Source organism: Bombina bombina, chromosome 4 (assembly GCF_027579735.1).
Source record: "Bombina bombina isolate aBomBom1 chromosome 4, aBomBom1.pri, whole genome shotgun sequence".
In the NCBI taxonomy this organism is placed as follows: Eukaryota; Metazoa; Chordata; class Amphibia; order Anura; family Bombinatoridae; genus Bombina; species Bombina bombina.
The window spans coordinates 723,074,079-723,094,053 of record NC_069502.1 but is presented as its reverse complement, the minus strand read 5'-3'; the positions used below and the strand labels follow the sequence as shown (position 1 = coordinate 723,094,053).

The following is a 19,975-nucleotide window of genomic DNA, read 5'->3' as shown; positions in this document are numbered from 1 at the left end:
TTATTTGTTTAATGCACAATCAAACTTAATGCTCATTGGATTAACACGAATGAAGACGCACATAAATGGTTAGGGATCAAATAAACGTTGCACCAAACACAATATAAATACATTAAAATAAACTGTTATACGCTTATAAAGACTATCTGATAAAAATTAGAAATAAATTTAAAAAAAAAGGGTTCAAATAAGTATGGTACATGGCCATGAAAATGATTACAAAGGGCAATATTATATATATATTGGAGAATTGGAATGTAAAATATTCATATTTTTATGTCAGGTTAGCGCACTTGAGAAAACACAATTGTGTTTGCACAACTTGGGTGTTTTTTTTCAACTTTTTACTCTCCAATTATGTCTATGGGGGAATACGTTAACTAATTTTGGCTTTTTGTGCGAGTCAAGTTCACGTGAGCAAAAACTTTTTGCTTTCAACTTACAATACGCACTCAAAATGCTTACTTCCAGCGGAGTTAACACGCGAGCGATAAATAGCACTCCATTTGTAATCTAGTCCATTATGTGGTCAATCACAATCCTTTAGAAAAGTTTTTCTAATCATTTTCTACAACAAATTCCCTAAGATATATCAATCTATAACCTTTTATATAGGATTGTGATAGACTCCTATATATACACCGTAAACATATTTTTAAAATATGCCCACCCCACACTGCTGAGATTCACATTCATTAGCGATGTGCTTGGAATTTTCAATGGTACAGAGCCCTATACTTTCCTATAGAAGCCACATCAGATATCATCTTCACAACAAGGGTAACTCCACATCTTTACAACATTTCACCTGGCAAGAGCTTTGAAGGACTGGCAAAACAGAAATGAACATTTATTGGCAGACACAGTGATCCTTTGAACATTGGGGCACTAGTATTAGTCTCAGTATGTAAACAGTGAGAAATAAGATAAAGAGGATTTTGAGTAAATATAGAGTGATAAGATAATGTGGTCTGTCCTCCCTGCACGCTCTGTCATTTGATTAGGTTGTGGATTCATTTAGCAGAGAAAGCTATTTATTTACAGAAATATACATGATGGAGAAATTTCCCATGCATTTTAAACTCTGCAGCTGGTTTACCAAGTCATTGTAGACCCAAGGGGAAAACAATTTTACAGTACACGGTCCCTTTAATTATTAATATTATTGGCTATTTGTAGAGCACCAACAGATTCCGCAGTGCTAATATAATTCCACACTGCTCCTTTAATTTTAAACAGCATTCTGACATAATTTACTTTGTTACTTTCTTTCTTAAATTTTGTGGTAGTATCAAAAATATTTTTAATTTATTAATTTTCTTTCTTTCTTGTAGATGTTTCGACACAAGGAGTAACACATGGTAATAACCATATAAAAGTTTAAGTGAAATAAATTCATATAAAGTTGCAAATGTTAAAGAATATCTATACTATAATCGTGTTTGTAACGCGTCCATCGGTGTTGCCAGTTGCGCCAGGCAGCCAACATAATGTGGATTCTTTCACCTCCCTGCCATTTTTCGAATTCACCAGGATGCAGCAAAGGCAAATGGAGCATTACGAAAAAAAAAAAATGCCTGCAATAAGTATTAAAAATAAAAATCTAAACGCCCCCAGTAACTGTTTAGAAAAAAAATCTAACGGCCCGCAATAACTATTAAAAAATAAAACTAAACGCATGCAATAAGTGTTTAAAAAAAAAAATACCACCCGTACAAAGTATTAAGAAAAAATAAAATATATCTATTAAAATTATTAACCCCTAAGTCCGCAACCCCAACATCGCAAACAACCTAATACATATACTAACCGCTAATCCACCAACCCCCCACAACACATTGAACCTAATTTACCTATTAACTCCTACATCGCCAATCCCCACAATGTAAAAACCTAATTTAATCACTAAGCCCCCTAACCTAACACCCCCTATATTAAACCCTTAATTACATAAAAAAATACATTACAATTAAAATTAATGTAAAAAAAAAATACATTACATTAATCTAAAATTACAGAAAATAAAAAAAGACTACAAAAACTATCCAAAATAAAAAATGAAACCTTCTCCCTATGAAAATAAAAATTCCCCCCAAAATAAAAACACCCCTTAATCTAATGCTCAACTACCAATAGCCCTTAAAAGGGCTTTTTTTGTAGGGCATTCCCCTAAATTTCACAGCTTTTTGCCTACAAAATTACTAAGCCCCCCTCTAACAGTAAAACCCCCCACCCACCAAAACCCCAAAATACAAAATAAACTGACGCTTATAAACCTAAACTACCCATTGCCCCTAAATGGGCATTTGTATGGGCATTGCTCTTTTTCACTGCCCTTAAAAGGGCATTCAGCTCTTTTCCACATTGCCCAAACCCTACTCTAAAAAAACAACCCCCCCCCAAAAAAAAATAGTGTATATGTGCGCTAGAAGAAAGCTATAGGGTTAATTGTAATTTCAGATAGTAGCCGGAGCCAGGGGGCCCCAGGGAGGTGCGCTAGTGAGGTCAAAGGTAAAGTCCCAGATGTCGGCAGCACTCTCAGCAAAAGTCGTGAAGATGAAGGATCCTGTAAGCACAGAAACAGAGAGGCGCAAGATAGAGCAGTATCGTCTGGACAAGCAGAAAAATCAAAGCAACGAATACAGATCTAGTGGAAAGCTACTCACAAGTGAAGCGGCACCAGCAAAGTGCCTAACACAGCATGTCGGGTCTGTTTAAGCGTCACCCTACAGACACTCCCTAGGATAATACGACCAGGTAATCCACGATCCGCACACACCACTCCGATCTGGGTGGCCATCCAACACAGGGGGTGTGGGAGAACAAACCAGCTCCGGATAGGTTCCCAGAGGGGTGTGACGATCAGACAGTCACCGGGTGGGTGGTTAGCAGGCAATAAGTCCTGTTTGAGCTGATACTGTCACTGGTTTCCTCATCTGGGTCTTCCACCTGACACGTCAAATACAGATCTTCTGTTATCTCATTTTTTACTACATCAGAGTAATCTTCATGAATGAGTATATGGCAGATGCTGAGCACAGCCAAATCATCAAAAACTACACTGTGTGTGTATTCCTGGTATCTAGTGGGTAAAATCTTAGATACCAGTATAGAAAGAGCTTTGCGTGTGTTCACCATTGATCTCTGAGACAGTAGTCGCCCTCTCAGCCATCTCAGAGATCAACGGTGAACACACGCAAAGCTCTCTTTCTATACTGGTATCTGAGATTTTACCCACTAGATACCAGGAATACACACACAGTGTAGTTTTTGACGATTTGGCTGTGCTCAGCATCTGCCATATACTCATTCATGAAGATTACTCTGATGTAGTAAAAAATGAGATAACAGAAGATCTGTATTTGACGTGTCAGGTGGAAGACCCAGATGAGGAAACCAGTGACAGTATCAGCTCAAACGGGACTTATTGCCTGCTAACCACCCACCCGGTGACTGTCTGATCGTCACATCCCTTTGGGAACCTATCAGGAGCTGGTTTGTTCTCCCACACCCCCTGTGTTGGCTGGCCGCCCAGATCGGAGTGGTGTGTGTGGATCATCGATTACCTGGTCGTATTATCCTGGGGAGTGTCTGTCGGGCAACGCTTAAACAGACCTGACATGCTGTGTTAGGCACTTTGCTGGTGCCGCTTCACTTGTGAGTAGCTTTCCACTAGATCTGTATTCGTTGCTTTGATTTTTCCGCTTGTCCAGATGATACTGCTCTATCTTGCGCCTCTCTGTTTCTGTGCTTACAGGATCCTTCATCTAATTGTAATTTCAAATATGTAATGTATATCAAATGATCATAAGTGAAATTAAAATGTTTGCAAAAATGTGTGCAAAGTGTGTTTGTAAATTATATTTGCCGATATAAAATAGAAAATAACTAAAAAATTTGTTTTTTGTGCTTGCATGAAACAAAATCTTCAACAAAGGATAACTATTTTTGCGCTTGCATGAAACAAAATCTTCAACAAAGAATAACTATGTTATCAAAAAATTGTTGCATTTTCAACAAAGGGTAACTATAATATCAAAAAAATAATTAAAAAAAATTGTTATTTTTGGTTTCATAAAACAAAATCTTCAGCAAAGGATAACTATAATAAGAGTGATAAGATAATGTGGTCTGTCCTCCCTGCACGCTCTGTCAATTTAATTAGGTTATGGATTCATTTAGCAGAGAAAGCTAATTATAAACATAAATATACCAAAAGGAGACATTTCCCATGCATTTTAAACTCTGCAGCAAGTATACCAAATCACTTTTAAAGTACACTGCCCCTTTAATTATTATTATTATCGGTTATTTGTAGACCGCCAACAGATTCCGCAGCGCTAATACTGCTCCTTTAATGTTAAACAGCATTCTGACATATTTTACTTTGTTATTTTCTTTCTTAAATTTTGTGGTAGTATCAAAAATATTTTTAATTTATTAATTTTCTTTCTTTCTTGTAGATGTTTCGACACAAGGAGTAACACATGGTAATAACCATATAAAAGTTTAAGTGAAATAAATTCATATAAAGTTGTAAATGTTAAAGAATATCTATACTATAATCGTGTTTGTAACGCGTCCGTCGGTGTCGCCAGTTGCGCACACATCCTCAAAGGAATGTTGGCAGTGCGAGGCAGCCAACAGAATGTTGGCTGAGTACGCAGCCAAAATAATTCACCTGGATGCAGATTCTTTCACCACGCTGCCATTTTCAGAATCCACTGGGATGCAGCGAAGGCAGACAGAGCATTACGAAGAAAAAAAAAACGCCCGCAGTAAGTATTAAAAATAAAAATCTAACTGCACGCAATAACTAAAAAAAAAAGCCAGCAAAAACTGTTTAGAAAAAAAATATAACCACCAGCAATAACTATTAAAAAATAAAACTAGGACTTGATCACCGGTGGCGGCCTACAACAGATATCATCAAACCCCCCCCCCCAGGCCGGGGTAAAGTGCCACTGTCTAAACATGATTATGAGGGAGAATATCCACAAAGCATTACGCTCAACTTTTGCGAAACGAGCAAAAAATGTGTCAGAATTTGACCAATCTATCCTCGACATTGCGGGGAGACCCAGGGGAACCTTCGCTCAATGAGAGAGCACTAGATCTTACTACACTACCTGGCATCCAAACGTGGGAGACTAAAGAGGTGCAGTATAGCAAACTTTTAGATTCTCTACAATCTAGTACTTTCCAAGCAATGAAGGAGAGTGTACTACTGAAGTCAGACACGCAAGTGCTGGATTTGTCTATCATATGTCCTCTGGTGCCTGCGTGCCCTAACACTCACATGAGCGCTGAAGCACAGTTCATGGACAGCCGGTGGGAGATAGTCATCACACTGTAAAGTACAGCTACTGACCCAGCATCTGTAATAACCCACGCATGGTTCTCCTGGGCAGAGGGCAGATATTCTTTGTACTGCTCAGTGCCGGCACTAGTGGCGACCCCTGTTATAACAAGTCCCAAGGAAGACATAAGCCACCCTAACGCAAATTACATTGCAGCTATAGTCTATGACCCAGTGACTATTATCTCATTTCCGAGTATAAACATCTTGGACACACTCGTAACAGCATTGTTTGGGAACATTTTTATGCCAAGGAGCCTGCTGACCATTTTGGGGGAAGATTTATGGAAGAAACAAATAAACTCTCCTGTCATTCCATTTCGATGTGGCCCCAAATGCGTTCTCACGGTTCCTGAAGTCCGGCGGAGAAGATCTTCTTCCAGGCGGGTCCATCATCTTTATCCACAGCAAAGCCAATAGGATGTGTGGGGGGTTTTACTGTTAGGGGGGGACTTTGTTTATTTTTAATGTAAAAGAGCTGTTAAACTTAGGGCAATGTCCTACAAAAAGCCCTTTTAAGGGCTATTGGTAGTTTAGTATTAGATTAGGGGGTGTTTTTATTTTGGGGGGGATTTTTTTTTTATGGGGGTATTAGTTTGGGTTTAATTTTATAATTTTTGATAGCTTTGTTTATTTTTTTCTGTATTTCTATTTTTAATTTTTTGTAGCTTGGGGAGTTGTATTTTCACAAAGCCTCTGGGCAGGCTTATCAACTAGTTATAAATAAATGAGATACAACAAATATACAGACACACATACACATCTGACATATTTTACTTTGTTACTTTCTTTCTTATATTTTGTGGTAGTATCAAAAATATTTTTAATTTATTAATTTTCTTTCTTTCTTGTAGATGTTCCGACACAAGGAGTAACACATGGTAATAACCATATAAAAGATTTAGTGAAATAAATTCATATAAAGTTGCAAATGTAAAAGTATATTATAAAGAAATGAGATACAACAAATACACACACACACATATATATATATATCACCCAACCTGTTTTTCATCCAAAATTTGAAATTGAGTGTTAAGCAATAAGCATATGAATAGCAATCAACATGTCCATTTATATACTATTATATTAAATGGCAACAAAATATGTTAATGACAAAGTTTACATTCCCAATAAAAAAATTAAAAGTGTGGAAATTATAAAATTAAGCTCCCCTACCAAATAATTCATTACACTATGGGTTAGATTACAAGTGGCACGCTATTTAGCCATCCCGCTCGAGTGTAAACTTTGCTAAAAGTAATTTTTTTGTGGGTGTTGGAGAGCATGCATATTACAAGTTGAAAGTAAACAGTTTGTACGCTAACCAAAGTACTTTATATATCGATAACTTATTCACCTCATAGACTCCAATGGAGAGCCCAGAAGAAAAAAAACTAACACTTATCTCTCGCAGGCTAACTCAGCAGGAGTTATTAATATTGCACATTCCCAATGTTCTTCACATGCAGGAACATGTTATTGTTTTTGTAAATACATATTTCTATTTATATCTGTATATACCTATATACTGTATATATATATATATATATATATATATATATATATATATATATTTATATATATATTTCTTTCATGTAATTGGCAAGAGTCCATGAGCTAGTGACGTATGGGATATACAATCCTACTAGGAGGGGCAAAGTTTCCCAAACCTCAAAATGTCTATAAATACACCCCTCACCACACCCACAATTCAGTTTTACAAACTTTGCCTCCTATGGAGGTGCTGAAGTAAGTTTGTGCTTGATTTTTATTTATTTTTTTAAGCCCAATTCCTCTCAGAGTACAGTGTTTGTCAGAGGGATGTGAAGAGAGTATCGCCTGTTTGATTTTATGGTTTTCCGTGAGGAAATCTTTTCAAGGGTTCTATGTTATCGGTCATAGGGATTCATCTCCTACCTCCCTTTTCAGATTGACGATATACTCTTATATACCATTACCTCTGCTGATAGCTTTCAGTACTGGTTTGGCTATCTGCTATATGTGGATGGGTGTCTTTCGGTAAGTATGTATTATTATTTTAAGACACTCTCAGCTATGGTTTGGCGCTTTATGTATTAATATAAAGATTGAAATATATATATTTTACTTATATTTGCCATGAGTAATGTCTATGTGTATTTACCTTTGCAGTCCAGCAGTTTTGTTATGGGAATCATGTTTAGGAAGTTTGTCTTACCTGGGGTATAATCTTTTTCTCAATTTGACTTGTTTTTTTCTTAGAAAACTTGCAGGCAAATTAGGCTCGCAAAAGCGCAAAATGCTGTTAATTATTGTGTAATTCTTGGCGCGAGAAATTTTTTGGGCCCGAATGTGCGTCTGTCATGATGCAAGTTCGTAATTTCCTGTGTCTTAGTTGAAGCTAGGTTGTTTGGCGCAAAATTGTGTTTGTTATGACACGAGTTGCGTCATTTCCGGATGTTTGTTGGCGCCAAAAAATGTCTCAGCTTCCTTTTGCGCTGAGCGTCATACTTGGCGCCAAAAAATTTAGTTTTATTTTACCTCACTTCCTATATGCTCCTTGCCTTCTTTATGCTCAGAGGGCTATGCTATTTGCTTTTTTTGCCAATTTTAGCATTTGCATTTTTTCCCATTCCTTAAACTGCTATATGTGGAAATAAGATATTTCTCTTTGATGTTATTTTTCTTTTTTTACATTTTACAAGATGTCTCAATCTGATCCTGTCTCAGAAGCTGCTGTAGGAACCATGTTGCCTGAACACCGTTCTACCAAAGCTAAGTGTATCTGTTGTAAACTAGTGGAGATTATATATCCAGCTGTAGTATGTAACAGTTCTCATGATAAGCTTTTGAATGCAGAAAAGGTTTCTATTAGTGCTAGTACAGTATCTGTTGTTCCTTCAACATCTATAGTACATGATATCCCTGTTGATATGAAAAATGATATTGCTGATGCGATACAGAAGGATATGGCTGCTATACCGCCTTCAAATAAATGTAAAAGGTCTTTTAAAACTTCTCATAATACTGATGAAATTTGTAATGACCTGCAGCATACTGATATATCCTCCTCTGATGAGGATCTCTCTGATTCAGAAGATCCTACTTCAGACATTGGCACTGATAAATCAACTTATCTTTTTAAGATTGAGTATATCCGTTCTTTGTTAAAAGAAGTGTTAATAATTTTGGATATTGAGGAGTCTGGTCCTCTTGATAATAAATCCAGTAAACGTTTAAATTATGTTTATAAACCTCCTGTGACTACTCCTGAGGTTTTCCCTGTTCCTGATGCTATTTCTGATGTGATTGCTAAGGAATGGTCTAAGCCATGTACTTCTTTTGTTCCTTCTTCAAGGTTTAAAAAGTTGTATCCTTGCCAGTGGCTAAATTAGAGTTTTGGGAAAAAGTCCCTAAGGTTGATGGGGCTATTTATACTCTTGCTAAACGTACTAATATTCCTATGGAAGATAGTACCTCTTTTAAGGATCCTTTAGATAGGAAGAATGAATCTTATCTAAGGAAAGCTTATTTGCATTCAGGCTATATGCTCAGACCTGCCATTTCTTTGGCTGATGTTGCAGCTGCATCAACTTTTTGGTTGGATAGCTTAGCACAATGGGAAAAAGACTCTGATTTGCATATCATTATTCGTTGGCTTCAACATGCTAATCATTTTATCTGTGATGCTATTTTTGATATCATCAAGATTAATGTTAAATCTATGTATTTGGCTATTTTAGCTAGAAGAGCTTTATGGCTCAAATCATGGAATGCTGACATGGTTTCTAAATCTAGGTTACTATCTCTTTCATTCCAGGGTAATAATTTGTTTGGTTCCCAGTTGGATTCAATTATTTCCACTATTACTGGGGGGAAGGGAGTTTTTTTGCCTCAAGATAAAAATCTAAAGCTTCTAATTGGTTTCGTTCCTTTCATCAGAATAGAGAACAGATAACCATTCCATCCCCTAAAGGCTCTGGCTCCAATTGGAAGCCATCCTCGAGTTGGAATAAATCCAAGCCTTACAAGAAACCAAAGCCAGCCCCCAAGACTGCATGAAGGTGCGGCCCTCGATCCAGTTATGGGGGCAGATTGAAATTATTTCAAGACGCTTGGGCAGGTTCCATTCAGAATCATTGGATTCAGAATATTGTCTCCCAGGGGTATTGAATAGGTTTCACAATAAGACCTACTGTGAGAAGATTTTTCTCTCTCACGTTCCAACAAATCCTGTGAAAGCTCAGGCTTTTCTGAAGTGTGTTTCAGATCTAGAGCTTTCAGGAGTGATTGTACCAGTTCCAATTCTGGAACAGGGTCTGGGTTTTTATTCACATCTATTCATTGTCCCGAAGAAGGAAAATTCTTTCAGACTAGTTCTGCATCTGAAGTTTTTGAATCATTTTATAAGAGTCCAACTTTCAAGATGGTGACTATAAGGACTATTCTGTCTTTTGTTCATCAAGGTCATTACATGTCCTCAATAGACTTACAGGATGAGTATCATATTCCGATTCATCCAGACCACTATCGGTTTCTGAGATTCTCATTTCTAAACTAGCATTACCAGTTTGTTGATCTTCTATTTGGCCTAGCAATAGCTTCAAGAATCTTTTTGAAGGTTCTCAGTGCCCTTCTATCTGTAATCAGGGAGCAGGGTATTGCTGTGTTTCCTTATTTGGATGATATCTTGGTACTGGCTCAATCTTTTCATTTAGCAGAATCTCACACAAATCAACTTGTGTTGTTTCTTCAAAGACATGATTGAAGGATCAATTTACCAAGAGTTCTGTGATTCCTCAGAAAAGGGTCACCTTTTTAGGTTTCCAGATAGATTCAGTGTCCATGACTTTATCTTTAACAGACAAGAGACAAATTAAACTGGTTTCTGACTTTCGAAACCTTCAGCCTCGATCATTCCCTTCAGTGGCTATGTGCATGGAAGTTTTAGGTCTCATGACTGCAGCATCATACGCAATCCCCTTTGCTCGTTTTTCATATGAGACCTCTGCAGCTTTGCATGCTGAATTAATGGTGCAGAGATTATACTCGGATATCAAAGTTGATATACTTAAATCCCAACATTCAACTCTCTCTGTCCTGGTGGTTAGTCCATCATCGGATTATTCAAGGGGCCTCTTTTGTTAGTACTGCCTGGACTGTGATTTCAACAGATGTAAGTCTCACAGGTTGGGGATCTGTCTGGGGGTCTCTGACAGCACAAGGAGTTTGGAATCCTCAAGAGGCGAGGTTACCAATCAATATTTTAGAACTCTGTGCTATTTTAAGGGCTCTACAGGCTTGGCAGCTATTAAAGAGAGAATTATTCGTTAGTTTTTAGACAGACAATATCACAACTTTGTTATATGTCAATCATCAAGGGGGGACTCGCAGTCCTTTAGCGATGAAAGATGTATCTCTGATACTTTCTTGGGCAGAATCCAACTCCTGTCTACTTTCTGCGATACATATTCCAGGTGTAGACAATTGGGAGCGGATTATCTGAGTCGTCAATCTTTACATCCAGGGGAGTTGTCTCTCCATCCAGATGTATTTTGTCAGATTGTACAGATGTGGGGTCTCACTGAAATAGATCTGATGGCTTCCCATCCAAACAAAAAGCTTCCCAGGTACCTTTCCAGGTCCAGGGATCCTCAGGCGGAGATGGTGGATGCGTTAGCAGTTTCTTGGTTTTAGCAACCTGCTTACATTTTTCCGCCTCTAGTTCTTCCAAAGGTGATCTCCAAGATCATATTGGAACAATTGCATGTGTTTTGTGATAGCACCAGCATGGCCTCACAGGTTTTGGTATGTGGATCTTGTCCGTATGTCAAGTTACCAGCCTTGGCCACTTCCTTTAAGGCCGGACCTTCTGTCTCAAGGGCCATTTTTTTCCATCAGGATCTCAAATCGCTAAATTTGAAGGTATGGAAATTGAGCGCTTAGTACTTAGTCATAGAGGTTTCTCTGACTCAGTGATTAATACTATGCTACACGCTTGTAAATCTGTTTCAAGGAAGATTTATTATTGGGTTTGGAAAACCTATATTTCATGGTGTTTTTCTCATACATTCTCTTGGCATTCTTTTAGGATTCCTAGAATTTTACAGTTTCTTAAGGTTGGTTTGGATAAAGGTTTTTCTGCAAGTACTTTGAAGGGACAAATCTCTGCTCTTTCTGCTTTATTTCATAGAAAGATTGCTAAACTTCCTGATATTCACTGTTTTGTTAAGACTTTGGTTCATATCAAGTCTGTTGTTAAATCAATTTCTCCTCCTTGGAGTCTTAATTTGGTTTTGAAGGCTTTGCAGGCTCCACCCTTTGAGCCTATGCATTCTTTGGATATTAAACTACTTTCTTGGAAAGTTTTGTTCCTTTTGGCTATCTCTTCAGCTAGAAGATTTCTTGAATTGTCTGCTCTCTCTTGTGAGTCTCCTTTTCTGATTTTCCATCAGGATAAGGCTGTTTTGCGGACTTTGTTTAAATTTCTTCCTAAGGTTGTGAATTCTAACAACATTAGTAGGGAAATTGTTGTTCCTTCCTTCTGTCCTATTTCCAAGAATGCTCTTGAAAGATCTCTACTAGACATGTGCGATTCGGTTCGGTCCGAATCAAAATTCGGACGAATTTTGTCGAATTCGGAATTCGGATCGATTCAAATTTCCGAATTGCGGCAGTGCCGAATCTACCGAAAAAATCCGAATCGATTCGAATTTATTCGGATGGATTCGGCTGGATTCGGATGGATTCGGATGGCCATGTATTACACTAGTATTGTACAGTATACTAGTGTAATACACAGCACATCCCACTTAACAGTGCCGAAATTCCGAAAATCCGAATCGATTCGAACCGAATCGAACCGAACCAAACCGAATTTCACCCGAATCCGAAAGAATCCGAATGAATCCGAAACAAATTCATTTGATTTCTTCCGAATTCGAATCGATCCGAACCGAAATTCGAATCGGTCCGAATCGATCCGAACCGAACTGAATTTTTCGCGGCTGCACATGTCTAATCTCTACATTCTTTGGATGTTGTAAGAGCTTTGAAATATTATGTCAAAGCTACTAAAGATTTCAGGAAGACTTCTAGGCCTCTATTGAATAAAGTCTGGCGGACCTGATCCGACAGTGCGGATCAGGTCCGCCAGACCTCGCTGACCTTGCTGGTGCAATGCCGCCCCCTGCAGACTCACGGCCAATGGGCCGCCTGCAGGGAGGTGTCAATCAACCCGATCGTACTTGATTGGGTTGAATTCCGGCGATGTCTGTCCGCCTGCTCAGAGCAGGTGGACAGGTTATGGAGCAGTGGTCTTTGTGACCGCTGCTTCATTACTGCTGTTTCTGGCGAGCCTGCAGGCTCGCCAGAAACACAAGGCATCAATCTCCATTTGGAGCTTGATAGATATACCCCCTAGTCTGTTGTTTTTTCTGGTCCTAGGAAAGGCCAGAAAGCCTCTGCCATTTCTTTGGCATCTTGGTTAAAGCTTTTCATTCACAAGGCTTATTTGGAGGCGGGACAGTCTCCGCCTCAGAGAATTACAGATCATTCTAATAGATCAGTGACCACTTCTTGGGCTTTTAAGAATGAAGCTTTGGTTGATCACATTTGCAAAGCAGCAACTTGGTCTTCTTTGCATACATTTACTAAATTTTACCATTTTGATGTATTTGCTTCTTCTGAAGCAGTCTTTGGTAGAAAAGTTCTTCAGGCAGTTGTCTTAGTTTGATTCTTCTGCTTATGATTTAAGTTTTTTTCTTGAAATTTATGTGAAATTTATAAGAAAGACTTATTTTTTTGTGGATTTATTTTTTTTCAGCGGAAATAGCTGTTTTTATTTTATCCCTCCCTTTCTAGAGACTCTTCTGTGGTCTCCCACATCTTGGGTATTTCTATCCCATACATCACTAGCTCATGGACTCTTTCCAATTACATGAAAGAAAACATAATTTATGTAAGAACTTACCTGATAAATTCATTTCTTTCATATTGGCAAGAGTCCATGAGGCCCACACTTTTTATGGTGGTTATGATTTTTGTATAAAAAGCACAATTTTAATTCCAGTTCCTCTTTGTATATGCTTTTTTTACTCCATATATTATCACCCCACTACTTGGCTGTTCTTTAAACTGAATTGTGGGTGTGGTGAGGGGTATATTTATATGCATTTTGAGGTTTGGAAAACTTTGCCCCTCCTGGTAGGATTGTATATCCCAAACGTCACTAGCTCATGGACTCTTGCCAATATGAAAGAAATGAATTTATCAGGTACGTTCTTACATAAATTATGTTATTTCTATAGAAATATCGGTATAGATATATATTTTACATTAAATTTATTATATATTTTATATATATATATATATATATATATATATATATATATTCTATGGATTATTTAGACTATTACAATATCTATAATAATTTTTAATAATTATTATTAATATTTTATATTTAATATTTACATAACATGCATTAAGAATTTAAGTTTGTTTCTGCTTTGTTACCTCAAATGATATGGTATCCATACGTGTTCATTTTAGGATACTATCCTATCCGTCTTGTGGGTGGCTATGACCGTTGTTCTGGACGTGTGGAAATATACTACAACAATGCCTGGGGTACAGTTTGTGATGACAACTGGGACATCAATGACGCAAATGTTGTTTGCAGACAGCTGAATTGCGGATATGCAAACATAGCTCTAGGAAATGCACATTTTGGACAAGGCTCTGGGCACATTCTGCTAGATGGTATTAATTGTTATGGATATGAAGACTACATTTGGCAGTGCCCACACAATGGCTGGGGCTCTCACGACTGTGGTTCTCATGAAGATTCTGCAGTTATCTGCTCAGGTATTATTTACAATGTGTTTTTTATAATTATTCCTTGGCAAAAGTGATTACATACCATGTAAGTAGAAAATAATAAATCTTTTGAGCGCCATATAACTATACAATTTTTTTTTCTGGGGGGTGAGTAAAAAATTGGACGTTCTTTTCTATTTCAGAGAAGTGGACATGACACAGGAGATGTCACTGAGATACATATTACTGCTGTCTACTCCACCATGTGTATCACTAATTAGAAATTAGCAACAGGGGCTCTTACATAAACTTCCCCAGGAAATTTAAATACACCATTCCATGTGATCTCCCTACTACTATACTTTTTAGTCTTTAAAGTTATTTGTTAGCTGTCTCCCAATGTATTTTTAAACATACATTTTTGTTTTGGTAAAAGTTTCCTCTAAATTAACCAAAATTCATCACCCTTGACTTATTCATTAACCCTTAACTTATTTATGAAAAAGATTCTAAATAGCATGTAACAAATATGATAGGAATTAACCATTTTTAGTGTGGATGATGACACCTGCTTGTCATCCACATTATGGGGTCAATAAAAATCCTGTAGAAAATTTGATCAAATTATTTGTCCACAAATATCCCCATAGGCTTTAATGGGGAATTTTGTAGAAAATAGCTAAAGTTTTCAACAGGATTGTGGTTGACTCATATTCCTTAATTGATGATGACGACCATGTATCGTCATACTGGGGGAGGCTCTTTTTCAGCTAATCTCACTTCACACACCCCCACACACACACACTTTCCCTCACATAGGAGGTGGCCAGGTTGAATTTCCAGAGATCTGGAAGTGCAGGCTGCAGTAAGTGGCCTTTATCTCAGCCCCATCAGGCTCTAGAAACATTGAAGACCAACTGTTTTAAAGGCAATTGCCTGTGTCATGGGCATGTACAAATAAAAAAATAAAAAAAACATGCAAATTTAAAATCATTTACACTTATGGCTAAGGAGTTAAGGGTTTAGACTTGAGTCTGTAACTATGAGATGACATCCAGGTAGGGTGCAGTCTCTTTTAGCTCTCCTAATTTTATTCACAAATGTGGGCAATATAACTGTAGATTGCTGTAAAATTTGTCAACTTCTTAATAATGTTTTCCTATTAAATCAAACAATTTTGCCTTCAGTGATAATCAAATATCAACTAAAACTTTTTTTTATGATCAAGCCAGAACAGGCTGTAGACAAACATATTTGGAATGAAGATAATGGGATTGATCACAATCCATTTATCTTATGTTTTTTTCTACAAATTCACCATTAAAGTCTGTTTTTTTTGTAAATAAATCATTGGCTAACATTTGCTAAAGGATTTTGATCTATCCCTAAGCTAGGAAAATAAAATTGGTGTTTTTTATGGGGTTACATTATTTTTAAGGGTTATTTATTATATTCTGGAAGTTGCAATGTGGCAGTCCTGTTGGTGCTAGAGGCTTGTGATGGAAAGTATTTTGAGTAATTAGGGGGTGCTCTTCTAGGTCATTTATTTGGGCCTTGGGTGCTAGAGGAGTAATTCTTTAGGTTTAATCAATTAAAGGTCTCAGACTGATGACTAAAATGTATAGGGTTAATGCATTACAGGTCTGGTAATTGGGTGTTAATTGCAACAGGATAGTGGCAAACCAAAAGTTTGGGGGGTCTGGGTGGTGAAAAAATATTATAAAACAGGCAATAGGTGGAATAGTTAAAGGTTGCGTGAAGATCTAGTGCAGTGAAGGTTTAATTGCAGTGGCGTAAAAAAAGGGTTTACGGTGGTGGGAGAGGTTGTAGTTGATTAGGAAATCCCTGTAATATAGGAAAAAACACTGATATTTAAATAATATAGCTACTAGTGTTAATGTACCAAAAAAATAATATTTAATATTTATTTAAAGTCGAATCTGATGCTATTACAAATGCCAATTCCACTTTGCAGAACCCATAGTTCATAACAGAGCAGGAAGAGCAAAATTGTAGTCAGTTGTTTATAGCAACAAGATTGGGATGCATAGTTAAAATTACCTATAAAGATTATATAATTATAGCTTTCACTAATTATACCTGACTGTCATTAAGCTGCTATAGATATTTTTTGACAACCAGGATTTTGATTGCACACAAACCATAATGTTTAGAAACAGGATTGTTTATATTTCACCTTATCAACATTTATCTACCTATATCTGTCTTGGATTACACAGATTGTATCTTATATTTATCACAGAAAATTGAGAGGAATATATTTTTATATTCTTTTGTTTTACTCTCTACAGCTTCTTCCCATGGACCAACATCAGCACCTCCAGGTAATCAAAGAAAACAACTGTTTAAACCATGATAGGACCCCATCCTAACCCAATAGCAATTACCTCATATGTAACTTGCATACTTTTTATCTTCCTTCCCCATGACATGCCAGGTTATTAGAAGCACCACTTTAAATTAGTTAAACTGTCTGGATCATGAGCAATATATTACAGAACAGTTTTAAAAAAAAACCCGTTTTTTTTATGAGGGTTCTTTGTGAGGGTTTACACCAGGGGTCAAATCGAGGGAGAACGCATGGGAACAGAGTTCCTGCACTATTTTTGCAGGTGGAACTAAGAAATAGAACAGAAACACTTCAGTAAACACTGTTGCTGTTGGTGGGAGGAACTGTAGCATAGTCTGGTTAGAGGGATAGTGAGATCCTCTAGTAATGGACAGTAACACTTCCTACAACACACAAAATGCAAGTCTGTCAGCGCGGGGTTATCACTCCGCAATGTGTGGAACACATGGTGCTTTTATTTTTGTGTGGCTTGCTTGGGGTTATTTAGGTATCCTTAGCAGAAATAGAACTATTGCAGTTTAAGTGGCTGAGACTCTGTGACAAAGGAGAAATCTCAGACCCAAAGGCAACCATTCAACCCTAAATTTGCTTTCATTAACCAAAGTGTATAGCTTATAAACATATAAATACAGTGTGTGTTTGTGTATATATATAAAACAATATTTATTGTTTGGGGGGTGGAAGTTCCTACACTTTTTTTTGTAGGACTTGACCCCTGGTTTCCACATACATATACAGATGGAAAATATTAGAAGACAATGTGTAATTAAAATATGGTGGCAAATGTCATTAAGTACAGTTCCTGATGTCCATAATTAACTATTTTATATCATACTGAATACATTTATTATAAACATTTTCAGACCTTTCAAACATTTGCAATCCTAAATTGTTCTTAATATCAGTGCAAATGTGATTTGAATAAAATTTAGTTAAAAACCTTTCACATATTTTATTTGTTTGTTTATGCACAATCAAAGTTAATGCTCATCGGATTAGCACAACTGAAGATGCACATAAAGGGTTAGGGATAAAATAAACGTTGCACCAAACACAATATAAATACATTAAAATAAACTGTTATATGCAAATATAAGCACTATCTGATAAAAATTAGACATATAAAAATTAATAAAAAACATAAGGGTTCAAATGAGTATGGTACATGGCAATGAAAATGATTACAAAGAGCTATATTATATACATATATTAATTTACTGTGTATATATATATATATATACAGTAAAGAACATTGGAATATAAAATATTAATAACTCCTGTCGGGTTAGCATGCAAATGATAAGTGTTAAAGGGATAGTAAAGTTTAAATTAAACATTCATGATTTAGATAGGGACATGTCATTTCAAACAACTTTCTAATTTACTTTTATCATCAAATTTGCTTTGTTCTCTTGTTATTCTTAGTTGAAAGCTAAACCTAGGTAGGCTCATATGCTACTTTCTAAACCCTAGAAGACTGCCTCTTATATAAATGCATTTGACAGTTTTTCACAGCTAGAGGGCATTTGTTCATGTGTTTCATATAGATAACATTGTGCTCATGCATGTGAAGTTATTTAAAGGGACAGTCAAGTCCAAAAAAACTTTCATGATTCAAATAGGGCATGTCATTTTAAACAAGTTTCCAATTTACTTTTATCACCAATTTTGCTTTGTTCTCTTAGTATTCTTAGTTGAAAGCTAAACCTAGGAGGCTCATATGCTAATTTCTTAGACCTTGAAGCCTGCCTCTAATCTGAATGCATTTTGATAGTTTTTCATCACTAGAGGGCATTAGTTCATGTGTTTCATATAGATAACATGTAGCTCATGCACGTGAATATAGCATGGAGTCAGCTCTGATTGGCTAAAATGCAAGTCTGTCAAAAGAAATGAAATAAGGGGGCAGTCTGCTGAGGCTTAGATACAAGGTAATTACAGAGGTAAAATGTGTATAATTATAACTGTGTTGGTTATGCAAAATTGGGGAATAGTTAATTAAGGGATTATCTATCTTTTAAAACAACAAAAATTCTGGTGTTGACTGTCCCTTTAAGAGTCAGCACTAATTCCCTGTAATGCAGGTCTGTCAAAAGATCTGAGATAAGGAGGCAGTCTGCAGAAGCTTAGATACAAGGTAATTAGAGAAGTAAAAAGTATTCATATTAACAAACTTGAATCTGTGCAAAGGAGGGCTACCAAAATGGTACATGGTCTAAAAAATAAAACTTACCAGGATAGGCTCAATGACCTAAATATGTATAGCTTAGAGGAGAGAAGGGAAAGAGGTGATATGATAGCAACTTTCAAGTACATTAAAGGGTTTAGTAAAACTGAGGCTGTGGTTATTTTACATAAAATGGAAAATTCAAGAACAAGGGGTCATGAGCTCAAGCTAAAGGGTAGTAGATTCAGGAGTAATTTGAGGAAGCATTTCTTTACAGAAAGAGTGATTGATTTATGGAATAAACTTCCTCAAGAGGTAGTAGCAACAAACACTGTGGGGGACTTTAAAAATGCATGGGACAAGCATAGGGCTATCCTACGAACTAGATAAGTTTATACTGTTAGGTAAGGTCGGGCAGACTTGCTGGGCCTATGGCTCTTATCTGCCGTCAATATCTATGTCAATATCTATGTTATATTTCTATAGCAGTGTTGGTTATGCAAAACTGGGGAATGGTAAATAATGGGATTATCTATCTTTTTAAACAATAACATTTTTGGTGTTTACTATCTATTTAAAGGGACATTAAACACTTTGAGATGGTAATATAAAATGATAAACTGTATATATAAAACATCTGTGCAATATACTTTCATTATTTATTTTGTCCTCTTTGCTTCCATTCTGAAATGGTGAGCTTTTCAGTTCCTGTTAGAAATGGAAGTGCAGAACACTGTTAAATCCAGCACAACCATTGGCTGCACACTCTAGTGACCTATTTATAACGGTCCCTAATTGGCCACAACAGAGAAGGTAACACAAGTTACAACATGGCAGCTCCCAGTGTTTTATAGACACTAAAACTTTACACTTATTTTGTCACTTTTTAAACAACTAATGAAACTTTAAAAAATACATCTACATGTTAGTCATGGACTAATCTTTTCTTTGAATGCATCATTCTATCTAGCGTGTATTTAGTGTTTAATGTCCCTTTAAGTTTTTTCTTCTACTCTTTCCATTGAAGTCTATGGGGTGAATGTGCTAAAGCATGCTTTGAGTTTCATTTGCGTAGAAAAGTTTTACTTTCAACTTGTAATACACATCTTCATAACTGTCCTTTAAAACAGGTTTGTAGAATTGCAAGTTCAAATGGAACCTAATGCAGTTTGATTCTTTCCTCACCATTGCTTAAATGGACATAAACCCCAAAAGTTTTCAGTCATGACTAAGATAAATTATACATTTTCAAACATCTTTTCTTCTTAATACAGGGAGA

The 19,975-nt window shown here is 36.6% G+C and overlaps 1 protein-coding gene across 1 annotated transcript in view; it reads left to right on the top strand.

The window, feature by feature from the left end:
- Positions 1-2,556: 2,556 nt before the first annotated feature.
- LOC128657790 (deleted in malignant brain tumors 1 protein-like) overlaps positions 2,557-19,975 on the top strand; it is a 159,819-nt gene continuing 142,400 nt past the window's right edge. The window contains 3 exon segments of the mRNA XM_053712203.1: positions 2,557-2,708; positions 3,242-3,405; positions 13,892-14,206. Of these exon segments, the coding sequence (XP_053568178.1) occupies positions 2,557-2,708; positions 3,242-3,405; positions 13,892-14,206 (631 nt within the window).